The 18,592-nt window shown below is 39.6% G+C and overlaps 1 protein-coding gene across 6 annotated transcripts in view; it reads right to left on the reverse strand.

Annotated features, from left to right (window-relative positions):
• lama2 (laminin, alpha 2) overlaps positions 1–18,592 on the reverse strand; it is a 188,298-nt gene that overhangs the window by 43,541 nt on the left and 126,165 nt on the right. For 5 of the 6 annotated variants that reach the window (XM_080513776.1, XM_080513773.1, XM_080513772.1 and 2 more), the window contains 11 exons: positions 17,334–17,510; positions 16,811–16,996; positions 16,475–16,593; positions 15,963–16,080; positions 14,093–14,245; positions 9,902–10,026; positions 9,468–9,554; positions 8,922–9,115; positions 5,872–6,014; positions 4,632–4,730; positions 1,638–1,749 (listed from right to left, as the gene is read on the reverse strand). In XM_080513776.1, coding sequence (XP_080369902.1) covers positions 1,638–1,749; positions 4,632–4,730; positions 5,872–6,014; positions 8,922–9,115; positions 9,468–9,554; positions 9,902–10,026; positions 14,093–14,245; positions 15,963–16,080; positions 16,475–16,593; positions 16,811–16,996; positions 17,334–17,510 — 1,513 coding nt within the window. The remainder of the gene's footprint in view (positions 1–1,637; positions 1,750–4,631; positions 4,731–5,871; positions 6,015–8,921; positions 9,116–9,467; positions 9,555–9,901; positions 10,027–14,092; positions 14,246–15,962; positions 16,081–16,474; positions 16,594–16,810; positions 16,997–17,333; positions 17,511–18,592) is intronic. The other variant, XM_080513775.1, reaches the window with a different exon arrangement.

The following is an 18,592-nucleotide window of genomic DNA, read 5'->3' on the forward strand; positions in this document are numbered from 1 at the left end:
GGATGGAATGTGGCGACTCCATAGGCTGCAAGCTGTTACAGTAACTAAAGAGCTTGACTAACCCATCAACAAATGACCCGAGTGACCCCAACACTGAAGCTCTGAACTAAAGTTGTTTAGAGGAGGTGGTGATGTGTGCAACACAAAAGGATAGAGCACAAATGACGAAAAGCGCCTGGCAGACCACAGTCATGCTGTGTTTTGTTCCTTTGTGTCATAGAAGAAAAACATATCACAGGCTGGTCAAACAGCTGCGGTTAATGTGCCAAAAGACTGATGATCTGCACTGGCACCGATGGTAAGATACTGAGGGTGACTGGAGAAATATCTGCTAGATAAACTTAACGTACAATATATGTGTGTACATGAGTTAAAAAAAAGTTTGGAATGCTTGTATAAACCTGAAAATCTGTAAAGAAACTCATCTTGTACTTTGAAGCCAACATAACAACAAATTAATCTTATTAAATTATTTAGAACTCAGAAAATTAGAAGCTCTTTGGAGCTAATATTTTCACAACATTGAACTGGTTCAATATAAGGAAATTAAAAAAAGCTCTTTATTTTCTTAAAAAAAATAAAAAAAATATTCAAACTGGAACATTTGATTTCCAAGTCAGAATTCCATCCTGACTGATAAACTTCCCGCTACAGGGCTTCTTGTGTGTTTTGCATCATGTCTGATTCTATTTTTTTTTCTTTCTTTATATGATTATAGTATACCCAATAGTCTCAGCTTTACACACTGTTTTTTAGCCTGTTTCCCATTTCCTGCTGCGGTAACCTGCCAAATACGGAGCAATCTAATAGACATTATCTGTGTCAGAGTATATAATTCACTCAGCCAACCATATATGCAAACTTGGGCCAGCACAGTTTTGTTTGTGTGGTCTCTTCTCTTCCGTGTAAAATCATCCTCACATGAAACTGGCACATTCTAGCTGCAAAGCAGAATAAAGCACAAGGAGTCACTGCACCCTATTATCTTCGTGGGTAACTCGTTATCATCATGGTTAGTGATGCTGCAACCTGCTGAATCTCTCTTTATTGTTCAGGCAGCACTTTGCACCAGCAGCTGGCACAGAGTGCAGGCAGCTGGCTACTGGCCCATCAGCCTCTGTGTTTGAACTATGTTCTCCATTAGTGAGCTAACAAGGAGATAGTTGCATGTTTAAGCTGTCTCAATATCAGAGTAGACCCGCTAAAAAAGGGGAAAGAAATTGCACAGAAAGTCTCCTATTTTGAAGGACTTTGGGGCATAACACCTGAACAAGTCTTCATATTAATGATGTTTTTCTTATCACGGTAATTATTTTCAATCTAATTCGACTGTAATTGTGAATAGGGCCGCCTCTTTATTAAAATTCTGATTTTTCTTTTTCAAATCCATCATCTTAATTATTCAATTTCATTAGAATTTTTTTCACCTTTTTCATATTCTTTCATTCCATCTTCTTGTAATGTAATACACTAAATTTCCCGCTGGGATACCTTACATTTAATAAAAAGTAATAGAATGCAATGTACTCTAATGACAGATGAAATTAGTGAGACAGGAGACCGATAAATCCAGGAGTCCCAGGTGGCAAAGATATGGAGGCAGCTAATGGAAGAAAGGTGGTGTTCATTTCTGCTACCTTTCGCTCCCAGCAGCGTGTCTCTGATGAAAAGCTCCAGGTCCTCTGCTCTTTTATGAATCCTGTCAGCATCATCCTCAACCTGCTCGCCATCTGCAGACACCTTAGTGGCCTGCACACAAACACATTATGAAATAATGAACAAATGCTAAATAAGTGAACATATTGACTTCTGTGAAGGACAGGGGGTAAAAACTACAACAACAAAAAAATCTGGAACAAAAAGACAAATACATGAATCTTATCAATGCTATAAGTGCAAATGTGAAAAAAAAAGACTTATAAACACATGCTTATATATACACAAAGGACCACAAGAGATGGATGAATGCATGACAGACACGAAACACATTTTAACACACACGCGGGCACACAGCAGGATGCACACACGCACGCACGCACACACGCACACTTCAGGTAATTATTGTTGTGGTTTGACAACACCACGCTATATCACTTTTAGCTGGTGGGAGTGTGTGTGTGTGTGTGTGTGTGTGTGTGTGATGGGGTGTGGGAGATAGCATTGCTGTCAACAAATGTCAGGTCTTCAGCTCCTAAAAGGGTGTAGCTTGACAGGATGACTGTGAGTGTTATTTTTCTCCACTTGGCATTTGTAGACCTCCTCGACTCGGGAAGTGGTTCCCCCCCCCCCCCCCCTATTCTTGGTCGACTCCTCTTACAGATAGCAGTGACTGTAAAAATTGTAAGTTAGAGAAATGAAAAGTGAGTTTAAGATAAGAGTGTGAATATTCCGTATAGGACAGATTATGGACCGAGACTGGATGCAAGACACAAACACAGGTTAGAAATGAAAAATGAACTAAATATCACATCTTCATATCCTCCCTTTCGAGCATGTTACGGACCTTGTGGTACTCTGTGATTACCTATAGAAACTCCCATGGAAGAGGACACTCACTTTATGTTTATAGGAAGTCTTATTTCTAAGATTGATCACGACTTGGAAATGCAGCGAGAAATATCAAATTTTTTATATTTAACTTACCACACAGTTTTATAGAGCAACCTTCCGTTTCAGTTGAGGTATATCATACTAAAATTTGCTCCTCAAAAAATAACATAAATATTTATTTCAGTACTTTTGTGTTACAATTGAATATATTGAAGGATACCTAAATCGATTTGTGATTCAGTATTGCTTTTGGACTACAAGGAGCTTTTTAAGTGAAAACTTAAAACAGTGTGACTATTTATTAATACATATTTTATATATTTGTTTATGTAGAATGATATGGATTCACAGTATTAATCTAAACTTTAAGTAGGCTCTGTCAAAGCCAGAGTCACAGCCATAGAGTTGAACTTCCGGATAAACTATTTATGTCTCAGTTGGTGAGGTTGGCAGTTAAATTACTGTTATTCTTTGAATGTATTGAAGTGTCTTTGGTCAAGACACTGATTCGCAAATAGTGTAATTTAATAAAGGGAAACTTGTTCCTGGACAGAGATCTGCTTGTCTACAGTAAATAGCGTTGTATCATTCGACCAACTCATTACTAATCCAGAGGCAATATAGTCTTTTATGACAGTGGGCTTGTGAGGTGTGTATTAAAATGCACGATTAATGTACAAAATCAACTAATACTGTTGTGAAGCTCAAAGTGAAAGTTCAATAAGACATATCAGTACATTTCCATGCTGTCACTGCAGTCCTTAATAGGTTAGCATTTTCATGCCGCACCCCGGGGCAATGGTCTCTGAGATCAAGGCCAGCCCGCCAAAAGGTCGAGTTATTTTCCACTACAAATAACGGCTGTTCCAACTCTGTCCACTATTTCAGTTCTAATAGCAGACATGCCACTGAGACTTAGAAGCTAAATAGCTAACTGCTGCAATTTGCTAAAGTGAGAACTGTAGCTTTTGTTTTGTGTGCAAACTTACATTAAGATCACATCCACACTATGAGGGCGCGTTTGTGACAACATCCATGCTGAAGGCTGCAGAATCACAGGCGTCAGGCTTTTAATTGATCTGGAGGATTTCACTTGTCACGAAAGAAATATTGGCTCTTTCATAAAGCTTTGTGGAGAATGCATTACATATGAACTTTTTGTGTAGAATGCATTTATAGAGTAACATTTGTAGTTGTTATTTGTATGTTTATATGTTTACATTTTGCTCGTCAGGCCCAATTAAGACAAGAAATGAGTTTGCTCCATTCATTCCCGGTCAATTCCCTCGTCAATACTCCGTATCGGACAATCTTTCTGCGTGTGCATCCAAAACCAATCAGCTCTGCTTCACATCCTTCAAAATCCTACGTGGTCCATTAAAAATCCACCCTCTAAAACCTCTGATATACAACCCACTTTCTCCCGAGCATCACTTCAATCAAAGAGTCAGGTAATTCCTCCCTCAGTCATCTTTTCCACCAGTGTCCAGACTCTGGAGGGTCCTACTTGTCTGACCATTTATCTGGGTCACCTCACAATGCTGCAATCATCACAGGTATCTCCAAACTCAACACAATGAATTCCTGTCCTCACTTTGTCTTTTCTTATTGAATTGGCCTATAAGTCAACAGACCACAACCAGCAGTTTAAAGATTTCTTTCTAAAATGTATTTGTCAACAATTTCTCTGGTTCTCAGAATATAGAAAAAAAAAAAAAACGGGAGTAAAATACAGTAAAAGCATTGCACCTGTACAAACTAAGACTTTGAATCAGCTTTAAAAGGGAAAAATAAAGTGAACAAACCACAGTGATGCCTAATTTAACTTCACAAAAAAAACAAAGATACCCAAATTAATCTGAAAATGTCTATATTTCCTTTAACTCTGTAAACTAAACCGCACCAGTAAAACAGGATTGGAGTCTCTGCTGTGTGAGTCTGTCACAGTCTACATTTACTCCATTTCTTCTGTTGCAGACAGGCAGAGAAAAACAATAAAAGATGGATAAAGAAAGTGAAGAAGGCAGACAATGACAGAGACTAAAGTCGAGTCGGGGAAAACATTCTGAAGGGGTTTATACCCTGCTGTGTAGTTGGTCCATCTCCACGACCAGAGATCCCAGGTTGGAGTCGGCCAGTTGTAGTAATCTCTCAGGAGCTTTCTGAGGCGACAGCATGTGCTGCGGGAGAGAAACAGAGAGATGAAGGAATTACAGCGAGAAATGTCTGACTCACTTTGGCCCCAGGGTTTCGCTTTTGAACTGTGTGCTGTAGAGCTGAAATGAGGAAGACGAGCAAGAGCAAGCAAGAGGCGAGGAAGACGAACCGACAGAACTGCACCGCAAATGCATCTGATAACTGATGGTATCACATTTAGAGAAGTATTTAAACACTTTAACAAGACATATTAAAACAAGCTCATAACAAAAACTTATCAATAATATTTGTTCTGTACTAAAGTGTTTGTGTGCGATTGAAGAGAAGAGCAAGAGACAGGAAACTATTTCATAGGTTTTCAATATATAACTTTAAAATATATTCATGACATGTTTTCTCTTGTATAAGCTCAAACTGTAGTGGAAAAAACTACAATATCAATTTGAGTGTTTTATAATTTGGGTGATTTTAAAGTCAATATATCCCGGACTCCACTTTCCTATATTTGGATTAATGCTGGTTTTGGAGCCGGCTCGGCTAACAACATTAATGATTACTACACGGTGCACAATTAAGAAGCAATATTTATTATGGAAATACATAGATGTTGCAATGTTAAGTGACTTCAAATCTGCTTTGAAGAGATCTCTAAAATGTCACACTCTTCTCAGTGACTCATGAACACATCATCACACCAACGGAACAAGATTATGAGCTATGTTGAAGTGTTTTTGGGAGAAGCAGACTTGGAAACAGAAGTTTACAGGTTTGATTTCTCATAGCAGGGAATAGGTAAGTACTATGTGTCAATGAGAGAGAAACGAAAAAAAAATTGTGTTTTCAACATATAACGGAGAGCTAATTCTTGCTCAAGAGTCATATTGATGAACATCAGAGATCTGTAGAAAGGTAGAAAAGTACTTGACTATTTCAACCAGATGTCAATTACAAACTGGTTCAAGAACTTAAAAAAAAATAAATAAAAAAAGGTTTGTAATCAAGCATGACACTAAGAACTGTGAAAAGGTCAATATGAAAATCTAAGATCCAGTATCAGAGACAAAGTTATGACATCATATCAAGGAAACTGGTGAAAAATTGATTATAAATATAACTTTCCAATCATTTACAGAGGGGAGTTGAAATGTGATCTTGTTGTTTTACCTTTAATTCCTCCGTCATGTTCTCAAAGCGGTACAACACCTTATAAGGTGGCGGGAGGGGCGTGGTCAGAGTGACTTCACTTATGATGCGATACAGGCGGTCCATATCACTGATGAGCAAACCGGAGCACTCATCATCACAGGCTGGAGAGACCAATGAAAACACAGTTACACATCAAGCAGTGTGTAATGAAGCTGGCTACATTCATTTGCAATGTTTACAAAGTCAGCAAGCATTTTATTTTGCGTGTGTGTGTGTGTGTGTGTGTGTGTGTGTGTGTGTGTGTGTGTGTGTGTGTGTGTGTGTGTGCGTGTGGACATTCTTAGATGGCTTGTGACTAAGCAAAATTGAATAAGAAAGGATGTCAATGATGAGTATTTCTGGGTGTGTGTTGGTATGTTTTTGTAGGGGAACTCGTAAACACGTCAGCATGTGATCGTGGCGGGCGCTTGTGTGTTTGTGTTTAAGTGGTTTTGGCATCAAAAAGACAGGCCTGCCCATGCATGAAATTCAGCACAGAGAGTCAAAAGCACCTATTATGAGCACACACTGCAGGCTAAAAGTACACGCACGCGCACACGCACGCACGCACGCACGCACGCACGCACGCACGCACGCACGCACGCACACACACACACACACACACACACACACACACACACACACACACACACACACACACACACACACACACACACACACACACACACACTATTATGTATCATGTGTGCATGCAATTTTCTTTCTCCTTCTGTAGCCCGCGGCTGATTTATTGCACAAATTAAAATTTTTGACAAGGGAAATCAAAGATGAATTAAATAAAATAAAAAACGTTTCTACTCTATCAATCTCTGACAAAAGCAGAAGGTGGAAACAAACCAAAGCATTCATGTAGCCTCATGCAAACATATAAACAGGAGACGGGGAGTATATTGCATGTGGAAGTAAATAGCTACTTGTCAAATTCAAGCCATTCAAGAATCTCACTGTATTCACTAACTTCTACAATATGTGAAAACATCTTTTACTGCACGAGCACGAGCTGTGATGTCTTACAAAAAGCTTCTCTGTTATTGCCCTGGTGCCGCTTGGTTGCCTTTCACTTGAAGTATTTGGCAAGGCAGGTTTCTCCGCATCCCAGGCATTTACACAAAGTTTGGTGAGATTTAAGTGTGCTTGCGGGGAGAGGCTTTATTCAGATGATTTAACAAACTGCCGAAATTTACATGTTGAACTCTTTAACCCTATCTCACTTCAGAGTAAATGGATAGCAAAAAATAAGTAACTTGTTACAGCATGAAAATGATTATTCTACATTATCCATCAACATTCTATTCTGCTTTACACAGAGAGGCAGACTATCAATCACATTCACATCTGTGGGACATTTTACAGTCACCTATTAAATAAATCCTTTTGGACTGGGACTGTGGGAGGAAACCAGGGCATTGACAGAAAACCCACACATGCACAGGGAGCACGTGCAAACCGTGCAAAGAGGCCAACATTATACCCAAATCGTGCAAACCATTGCAGAGGGGAGTGTGCTAACCACTATACCACTCTTTTGTTACAGCACAGCTTCATAAATTAGGACAATATGAATGTCAGCTACTGAAGAAAACCATAAATGAACATATAGTATGTTGAAGCAGGAGTGTAGAATAACTTAAAACTGTATATTGAAAGCATATTTCAATACATGTCATCAGTGAAGTTTAGCTTAGTCATATTTGACATAGATGATAAGACTATTACAATCTTATTTAATTAAAACAGTGTACTAAATATATATCTCTCTCTCTCTCTGCCTCTCTCTCTCGTTTAGAATGTGGTGTTTAACATTTAATAATGTAGTTCATAGCACTTATAGCACACTAGCACATAGTAACTTTTTAAAAAGTTGCTGGCATTCAAATGCAAATGCTGCTATGCAGCAGATGTGAGACCAGACCTGCAGATTCCGTAAGTGCTCAGAAGCACCTGATATGATGGAGGAAAAAATAAAAGGCCAGAGTACAGGGGGGGAAAAAATGGTGTGGAGTGCAATCACTCTTCGACAAGTGAACAGCAGTATGATCACTCTACTTTGTGTAAACCATCAGGACTCATGATTATTGTCTGGATGCAGAGGCGAGCACTTTAGTGTCAAGGTGCATGGCAGAATGCGCACTACCAATTTATGAACACACGCTTTGTGTCTGAACACATAAAGACCTGAGCAAGCAATTTCCTCGCTGACCGGACAGCAGCAATTTCACATCAGCCTCTGTCTTGCAACCTTTTCTTCTGTGTTCTCACTCGCTCGCACACACTTACCTCGAGACATGCTAATGGCACCAAATTGGACCTGCCATTATGGTCATATTAAGTTTAAATTAGCTCCAAATGGTATTGAAATTATTTTCGAAATGACTTGAATCTGACTTCTGCCACCTTCTGTCTCCCGTGGCAACTAGAGAAATGGAGGTCGTGACTGCTCATTTGCATTTCATTGTAAAAATAAAGTAAAAATCACAACATCGGGTGACAATGTGGTGGTGAGCTCCAAGATTAAATAAATTGACATGAAGGATGCCTGTAGGGCTCATGAAGAGTGGTCCCATGAGCTGCTATGGTGGGCTGCTTCTGTGGAAGCATTTACACTCAGACATGATGGTTTTTATAATTTAAATGTCAAATTTAGTTTAGCTTTTTACAACCAAAGGAAGGAAATTGCATGTATGCATCCTGGATCACACATTCTCTTCTTTCAGAGCTTCATTCAACAGGATTCCAACTTTACATGCAGATCTACGGCAGAGATGGATTTAGTCAGTCACAGATGTTTAAATGGCCCAGTGGCATCATCTTTGTAAGCATCAAATCCTGCACAAGCTTCTCTGGTGGTCTGCACATGTACAATAGGCTAACTATAGGGGATTCTTAATTGTAGCCACATTTCTGAGAAAACTAGACTCTTGTATAGTCTTTTTTTGTAATACTATTTCAACAACGTAAAACAAAAAAAGGTGAAAAACAATGAGTGCAACACTGTGTGTTAGTCTTACAGATGATTCCAAATGGTCCACACACATGCCTTCCCATGCACTGGTCACACGACAATCCAGATACTCCGGGCCTGCAACGGCACTGGCCCGTGACAGGGTCGCAGGGCCCCGGCAACGCTCCCCACAAGGAGCACTTACACTCCTCACAGCGACCTCCGGGCATCCTGGGTTTGCCATGGTAACCAGTGGCACACCTAAGATGTAAGAGGTGGAGACGAGATGTGAATACCACATCATAACACCACAGTTTGAATTGTTGTTATGTTTGGGTTTGTTGTTTTAAAATTTTTTTTTTTTTATCATTTAAAACAGTATTGGTCCAAATATAGTCCTTATTATGTTGTGTTCAAGATTAAAAGAACCAATTATGTAATCATGGAAAATAATGGAATAATTTCAAATATGTTCATAAGTTTGGCCATTATAAATGTAATTAAGTCAAACATGTAATGGCATGACAATATATATTCCAGTTATTGCATTGTCAAGTAGCATTCGGAAAAAAAAGAATTCCCTCAAAATGTAATGTGTGTGTGTGTGTCTGACCTTTCACAGTATTTGCCCTCATAGCCTTCAGGACAAGCAGTACAACGGTAGTCATCAAATCCCTCTGTCACACAGGTAGGACTGAAACTAGATACAGAAAAAGTTTTGTAAAATATAGATAGGGAATATTTAAACATTTGACATAAGTACCGTTTAAAATGGTCAATGAACTTCACTTATAGCGCCTTACAGCTGTGTGAGCAGCCCCAAAGCACTTTACACAGCTCATCACATTCACCCATTGACACAGGCTGCAGCCATGCAAGGCACTGTCACTCCAATGGGAGCGGTTTGAGGTTCAGTGTCCTGCTCAAGGACACTTCGGCATGTAAACAGTCAGAAATGGGAATCAAACCTGCAACCTTCTGATTGGGAAACATTTCCCACATTGTGGAAAATCACAAAAAAAGAAGAAACGTAGAACAAAGCTTTACTTGTTTGCTGGGTGGGTGAGAGGGCAGGCACAAGGTTTACAGTCGTCTGGAGAACCTCGGACAACGCCGTAGAATCCAGGAGCGCATCGTTCGCACCGATCACCCTCCGTGTTGTCCTGACAGTTCTGCCAATGCAACAAATAACGATCATGAAAATGCTGATTGCAACCTCTTTAACTCCTCTGTGACTTTTAGCTCCAACCCGAAAACATCATTATCCACGCAGCGTGAGTTCATAGAATGTGTGAGTTTGCTTGAAAAGGAAAATTTCACTCTGTGTTTAATGAATGCAGCTGTAACACAATTTGACAAAAACACACCGTTAATCAAAAAAAAAAAAAAAAGCTTTTCATCTTTGAAGAAAAAACTAGTTCATTTCTAAGTAAAATTAAATGAAGTTAAGTAACAGTGTCATCTGTTTGTATTTGAACATTGCCACTGGCACAATACCAGTGAGGCGCTAGATTTGCTTGAGTAAGTCTCTATGGTAATCTGTATAGGTGAGTATTGTAACGTGAGGGCATGTTTCACTGTGTGTACTTAACACACAGTGACTTAAACAATAGTGAGAACAATGGATTCAACATTTTTGGCATTTCTCATGGATGTTGCAAATAAAAAAATGACATTGTATAACATTTACCTTTCCAAAAATATTTCATGAAAAGGTCACTCTGAACTTTTGTATTTAACTTCAGTTATGAATCTCTGCATGAGTTGCGTTATGAATATATTTTAATTTATAGTTGGTGTCATTTGATGTAGATGTACAAGACATATATGCACTGGAATGACATTTGAGGATCCCAGAGAGCATAGCTATGCTTCCAAATCTAATGGCAATCCAAATAAACTTAGAGAAAATGTGTGGCCCTAAAAATTGTCAAGATAAACATATTTGATTCTAATTGAGAACTGTTCCCTGCACTGTTTCCCCAAAGCTTCAATTCACAAGATAGGATCAGGATACTTCAGACAATTTTAGATGTCTCAGTCAAGATATTGCACCTTTCACTATTCATTCATCCACTAATCCATCCATCCATCCATCCATCCATCTATCCATCCATCCATCAACCAATCCCTTACAAGTTTATGTTTTTGTTTGTTGTTTTTTTTATTTGATCTTCAGCTGCGTTGAGTTTCCTGTGTTTGTATAATTGTTTTCTCGTCGAAGAGATGACAGATGGGAAGACTCATCCCAGGATCCTTGATAACAGATAAAACTGCCCTCAAAAGGCCTGGATTTGGGCAAGTGGAACAATAATCCTGACACCAGTGTTGGAGATGCACAAACCACCAGATGAAAAGTAGAAATAATAGTAGCCTACTGTGATTATTACCGGCTGTCAGCCGACATCACAACTTTTCATGGTTAGATTTGTAAAGGCATTGCTTTGGGGTGGAGAATTTACACTTCCAGTGTAATGTTTGACAACATGTTCACACAGACGTTAATGAGTTTAAATCCTTCATCTAACAAGAGACAAACAAAGCAAAATAGAGAAACAAAAAAAAAAACCTTAATATGCATAAATCCAAACTATGACAGGGAAGTGCCTGGTGTGATCACAGATGTTTCTGCAGCGTTGCTACTGTCGCGGCAGGAAAAAATCATCACTTATTTCTTTTCACCACTCACAGTTTCTGAGCCTGCCTGGGCCGTCGCACTGGTAAACTTTTATTGAGGCTGGACTTTTTCTGATAGGAAATGTGGTCATCTGCGCTCAATAATGGATGGTTTTTGGGCTGAATCCTGCTCCTGCATGATGAGGTGCCAGGAGACCATGAACACCAGCAGCCAGGCTGTTAGCTGACATGTCCGACCTCACACGTCACAGAGTTTAATAGGCCTCCTTCCTCAAGAGCAGACAGCCTGATATGCCCAATTTATTTGCAGAATTTCAATCACCTGTTGTAACAGGGATCAACACGATCCTACAATGACACATGAAAATATATACAAAATATTTCCAGTGCAACATACACACACAATATCTCTTCCTCGTTGCATCCTGGTGAATACTACACCAAAATACAGGCTATTTTTCCACCAATGCTCAATAAAATTTCACACGATGTACACGCTGTGATACACAAGGAACACACAGACGATTGCTCACTGATGCAGGCACCGAACCTCAATAACACACACACACACACACACACACACACACACACACACACACACACACACACACACACACACACACACACACACACACACACACACTCACATACTCACACACACACACACACACACACACACACACACACACACACACACACACACACACACACACACACACACACACACACACACACACACACACACACACACACAAAGAATTAGATTGCATACTGTACACAAACACAGGGCGCTCTCCTATTTGTAGCCCCCGGGGTCCTGTCTTATGTGTTTGGCTTGTTTGTTGAAAATGGGAACTTCAATCAGTTCAACAGGAAGTTGCCTCTTAACGAGGCAAGTCATTTTCATTAACTTCCTGTGTTCCTCGTTACTGCTAATTACCACAGAAACAAACTCGTTTAGCATTTTCAATTTAGCCCCGCTCCGTTAGAAAATGCTAATGACCCCGTTATGGAGGGCGAGGGAAAAAAAAATGGCTCGGAGGCAGAGAGAGAGTGTGAAGGGAATGGAAGAAATTAAAAAAGACAAAACAAAAAAAAAAAAACGAAGTGAAAACAGAAACACACAAACAGAAATGAGTAAATACATGAATGTGGACGAGAGAGGAAAATGGATGAATTGAGAGTGAGGAAATCAATGGAGAAGAAGAGGAAGAACAACGGAAGTGGAGTCGAGCAAGTCGATAAAGGAACAGCAAGAGGAGCAATACCCAGAAAAATAATATACAACACAAGTAGTGGCAGCTCCAGGAATGAACAGTCGTCTATATGCGAGGACACATGCGAAGGTGTGCTAACAACTGTCTGAATCTACATATCACCGCTGGACTGTCCCTGAACTAAAAGATCGTACAACATTATTGGCATTTTTTGAAGAATAATTTTCACTGAAACTTAGCTCCTCCTGAGGACAATCTGAGGTTGAGCCACGATTTACTGACGCCTGGGCACTGAATCTGTTCAGGCTATTCTTTTATTCTTTCTTACAACGTGTTCTGCTCTGACAGTGTTTCACAAAATAAAGTAAACAAGTTGACTTGAATTATTATTTGGTCCTGGAAACAGGAAAGAGGAAGCAGTGTGTTGAGACGTGTAAAGAAAATATGTGGCTGAAACTTTAAGTCCTTTAAGGACAATCTGTCCTTTGGACAAAGTTTGCAACTAATGAATATCTGTGTGCCAACACTGATTTGAGAATTTACTGTGTACCAGATACACGTGTACAGTGTATACAGGTCAATTATTGTTGATTATATTCACACGTTTGTTGTAATACTACAGTTTTGTAATTTTGGTGCATCATCTTGACCTGGCTTTAAACATATACATAATCCATGGCTATCAGATTTTCATACACTCAATCAAATTCACTAATCTACAATTAGATAACAATATATTGAGGTATATCATATGACTTATCTCTTTCTTTTGAATCAACCAACTGGGTGAAATGTCAAAATACACATGAAACTGAACCACCAACAGAAATTCAGGAAAACTGTGTAACTTTCTTGTAACAACGCTTATTGGAAATAAATCATATACTACTGGAAAGCATGATAATTGACCCTTTTCAATATTCCCTCATTTTTAATGAATATGTAGTTGTGGGATGACTACACGACTTTGTTTATTGCAGCCATGGACATTTATTAAAATCTCTATGACAGCAGTTTTAATGAAAAATTTTAGTTTTAATGAAAAACTTTTTTCTCTCAAAGGTTTTTTTTTTCTTCTTTCAGTTTTTGGGTTGGATCCAGAGGAAAGGAAATTACATGACGTATGAGTAAGCTGGGGGTGGTTAATTATTGCAGGGCTAATTACAGTACCTGACATCTATTCCAACACACACCACTTTCACCCCGAGCTTTTCTTCCTAGCATATGGCTGCATGGGGGTCTCTAGTGGCACACACACACACACACACACACACACACACACACACACACACACACACACACACACACACACACACACACACACACACACACACACACACACACACACACACACACACACACACACACACACACACACAGTTACCTGGCATATGGACGTCTCAGGGTCACAGGTGGAAGAATGCCCACTGCATTGACACTGAACACAGCTGCCCATGCCGACAGCAGTGGGCACACTGGACGCTGGAACAGATGCCAGGGAGCCTGGGCGGAGACGGTAGAAACCTGCAGCACACTCCTGCACAGAGAGAGAGAGGGAGAGAGAGAGAGAGAGGGAGAGAGAGAGAGAGAGAGAGAGCGACAGAGAGAGAGAGAGAGAGATTTAGAGAAGATTAAAAACAGAAACACTGCAGGTTTGCCTTTCACTGAATGCGAGTTCTCACAGTAATCCTCCACCGTATCTAAATATTGGAAAGTGCTCCTACACATACAGAAACCCCCATAATTACCCCCAATCGTTACTTCGTAATGGTACTGTTGACCACTCTCTTTTTCACACACACAATTAAGAGTTATTCCCTCCAGTAACTTTTGAACACAGACTCCCATACACACCGTCCCTCTCATACTCACCACTGCGTACATACATGAGCAGGCAGGCGCGCGCGCACACACACACACAGACACACACACACACACACACACACACACACACACACACACACCCAAACCTGCCGACGTTCATGCACGCACGGAAACAGACATGCAAGGCAACGCTCTCTTCCTCTCTCTCCTGTTCAGTAATAATTAATGGAGTCCATTTAAAGAGCCATCTGTTCCCTCTGCCAGCACTAAACGCCCGTTTAAAAATACTTTATTAACAACGACGGCAGCTACAAATAGAATGGCCATCTGTCAGCCGAGCCCTCTACGACCCAAACACTTTAAGTTTAGCCACAAATTGCTATTTGGCTTCTTTTTGGCGTGTTCTCTACTGTATCCCTTGCTTCTTTAATCATGAACACGCCTATTTTTTTTTTTTTTTTTACACATCAAGTAACAGGGAACAAAGTAAAACAGAATGGAAATAAAGCTCAAAGTTTGCTGGCCAACCTTGTATCCGTTTGAGATTAACACAATAATACTTAAATGACTTTCAGGCACCACTGTCCAGTGGAATTACCCAGAACTGTTGCTTCCATGTATCATAAGCAGTCTCTACAAAATCCTCTTTAAACTAAAGATTGAGTCACTGCTGTATGACTTCTGTGGCTTAAGTGAAGGAGCTGGACGCAGCTGAAAGTCAATTGCTTTGACAAAATCACGACTGAGTGGAGGTGATGTTCAGTGAGGCCTAATCCTGGCTGAGCAAAGAAACAGAAAGCAAAAAAAAAAAAAACCCAGGAGAGACTGAAAGGCGTCGCAAAAGCTTAAAAGTCTGAACTAAATGTAGATTGGAAACCTGTGAGACACTATTGAAAGGCAAGCCTGTGATCTCCGTGGTTTCCTCGTTCTCCTTCAGCAGACAAAAAGTATCCATCCACTCCTGGGAGCTCAGAACGGTGCAAGAATTCACACAACTATTAACTGTTAAGTTAATAGTGTAAAATGTGCCCACCAAAAATTACTAAATTATTGCAATCATCAAAGCAGTATCCTTTGATTCATCACCTGATACTTTGTTTTCATTCATTCTAGAGCTGTGCACTTTTTTGGAAGACGTATGGAAACAGAAACCAGGTAGATTATTTTAACTTTGATCTTTAAAAGCCAGATTAATAATATTTTCTTCAAATCTCCTGGCAGTGTTTGCATGATTACTTCTCAATGTGGCGTTTTGCTTCTCCATCTATGAGTTTACCTACAGCTTATAAGATACATTAGGGGCCATCTGATGCAACTATACTGTGACTGTGTGTTTTCATGTCCTGTGTTTGCTCTGTTTAGACTTCCTGGTCTCTTTACCTCGTTCTGAATTCATGTGCACACCTGCCTTTCTTTATGTTTCTACGTACCTCACAGGACAATCCAGAGTATCCAGATGGACAGACGCACTTTTCGATCTGATGGGCTTTGTCACTTTCTTTAGCTGGTCGTCCTTCCTCAGCCACAGTTAGACTGATCTCTGAAATACTGGGAGAGAAAAGTCAGAAAAGACAAAAATGTCGTGAACAAAAATGTCCCGATATTTGGCTCTATCTTCATGGTAACGTTGTCGAAAGTACAAAACTCTGAAGTAACATCTCTTGGATTTCAGCATTTTAAAGGAGCTAAACAATCATTTCAATGATACAGTAACTGCATGGTGGAGTGTTTCAGCTGAGAAAACCACTGAAGGTAATAAAGACTGACTTCATCATCACATCGTTAGATACAAATCTAAGAGAAGGTTTTTCTTACAAGGTATTCTTTATTTAACTACTCCCTTTCATAACTATTTGTGGGTCACACTGTGATAAAGTGTGTGTGTGTGTGTGTGTGTGTGTGTGTGTGTGTGTGCGTGCGTGCGTGTGTGTGTGTGTTTTACCGGCTGTGCCTCATCAAGTTGCCGTGAGACGCCTTAATTAGGATGTAGTCCACATAGAACAAAATATCCATGAAGTCCTCTCGAGTCATGGACCGGCCATCTGCGAACTTCCACTCATGCTGTATGCACACACACGCACACACAAACCACTAAACACACTGACAAATCAATTGTCCCCCCCGCAGTCAATTACTGTAATAAACCCTGTTTGCATTGACCGACTGAGGTTGGAAAAACGATCGCCAGTACATAGTCTGTTTAAGCCACAGTGGTTATTTATTGAAACATTACTTTACTTTTATTAATAGCAAACATTCCTGTGAAGTCTTACTGCACCTCTGTCATGTCGATCTCATGGCGAGTGAGCTGACCGATCTGGAGTCCTGGGATGTGACGTGTCATCAGCACGTTGTGGTTCGGACTGCCCTTGATGATGACCTGAGGCTCATAGGACGAAGGACCAGTTTCATCTCTGGCCTCATAGTAGACTGCATATTTCAATTTCCCACCGTAGGCCGTGATCTTATTAAACACACACAAAAAAAAACAAAAAAAAACACAATTGTTTTTATTGTCATACATGTTTAGCTGGGTGTTGAGAAGCAGAGCAGTTTTCTCATGCACACCTACACACAAGTACACAGTCCTACAAGGCGTCTCTACTCTACTGATCAGCAGGTGGTGATAATGTTCTAAGAAATGCAGCTCAGCATCATCAAAAGTATAAAAGATTATATGCAATAAAGGCAGAACCTTCAAGAAGCATGAACAGAATAAAGGAGGTAAAGCAAATAATGTCATCCCACAGACTGGTAGGTTCAGGTAAGGGTGGGGGCGGAGCTATGGTGGCGTTTCCTACCATGGAACCTCGGAACTGCTCTGGTAGTTTCCAGTAGTAGGGTTCAGTAAGAGTTGAGGTGACCAGCTCTGCATGAGCGAGGATCTCAGGATGCTGGAAGCTAACTCCTTTCCTTGTTTCCACCATGTTGGATTTGTCCACCAGGGGCAGCACCGTCTGCTCAGGCTTCAGCATCAACTACACACAAACGACACACAAGAACAGAGTATTACTAGGATCATCACTATATGGTATATATAGATTAAAATTAAATGGAATACACACTTAATATTTAATTGACCATTTATACAACGAGATCTTTCTTGCTGGGGTTCTGTAGCCATATGCAGGTGTAGCTAGAATAGTGGAATGCATGAAAAAGTTCCGTTCCCCACACTGTTTCATTTGAACTGACTTTCATCATTTAATAAATGACACAAACGGAGATATTTCATTTTTTGTGTTTCAATTTGTATAATTCTTATCCATCACTTATACAGTATATCATCAGTATGGCAATATGAAAACCGTTCAATACAGAAATGCTTAACATCTGGTTGTTTAACGTTGTGAAAGTTGGATTACTGACAAAACAAACTTTTTAAATATAATAAACCTGGTGAGTTTATAATGCTGCAATGTCATGTCAGGTTTTATATATCCAAGCTAAGACATAGTAAACTCAAGGTATAACTATGACTTATCTGTTAATTAACATTGATACATTGTGTTCTAGTTTCATATGCACACTTTATCATATCATCAAATGAGCAGCATCATTTAGCTATACTGAAAAAGTTAAACATGTTGTGCATACATACAGTACACTATTGATTTATCATGTTTAGTTTTACAAGAAAATAAAGAAACATCAGATGTACCAAAGACAATTTCTAAAAAAAAAAAAAAAAAAAAGGTTAATGATGGCAAGTCCAACCGTGTTCTTCTTCTCTCGTGACCTGTTGACTTTACCAGACATGTAAATCAAATGGATTTAGTCTGACATCCGTCTCTTTTAAGTGAAAATGTCAGTATCTTTGATTCCATTTCTTTCTGTGCTGGATTATTTCATGTATGCATAGACAGGGGATTGTGGAAAATTCTAAATAATCAATGTGGGTCTATGTACTATAGATCTATGCCATGCTCTAAAGTGATTGAATAAATGCATCTTTTATGCAACGTTTGATTAGAACTAGCCTTCCTACCCACACTCAAACGAGGTTGAATAGGTGAATAATTTATAGTCTTTTGGGTGTTATGTTGGGAAGCATTTCTAT

Source organism: Blennius ocellaris, assembly GCF_963422515.1.
Source record: "Blennius ocellaris genome assembly, chromosome: 18".
NCBI lineage: Eukaryota > Metazoa > Chordata > Actinopteri > Blenniiformes > Blenniidae > Blennius > Blennius ocellaris.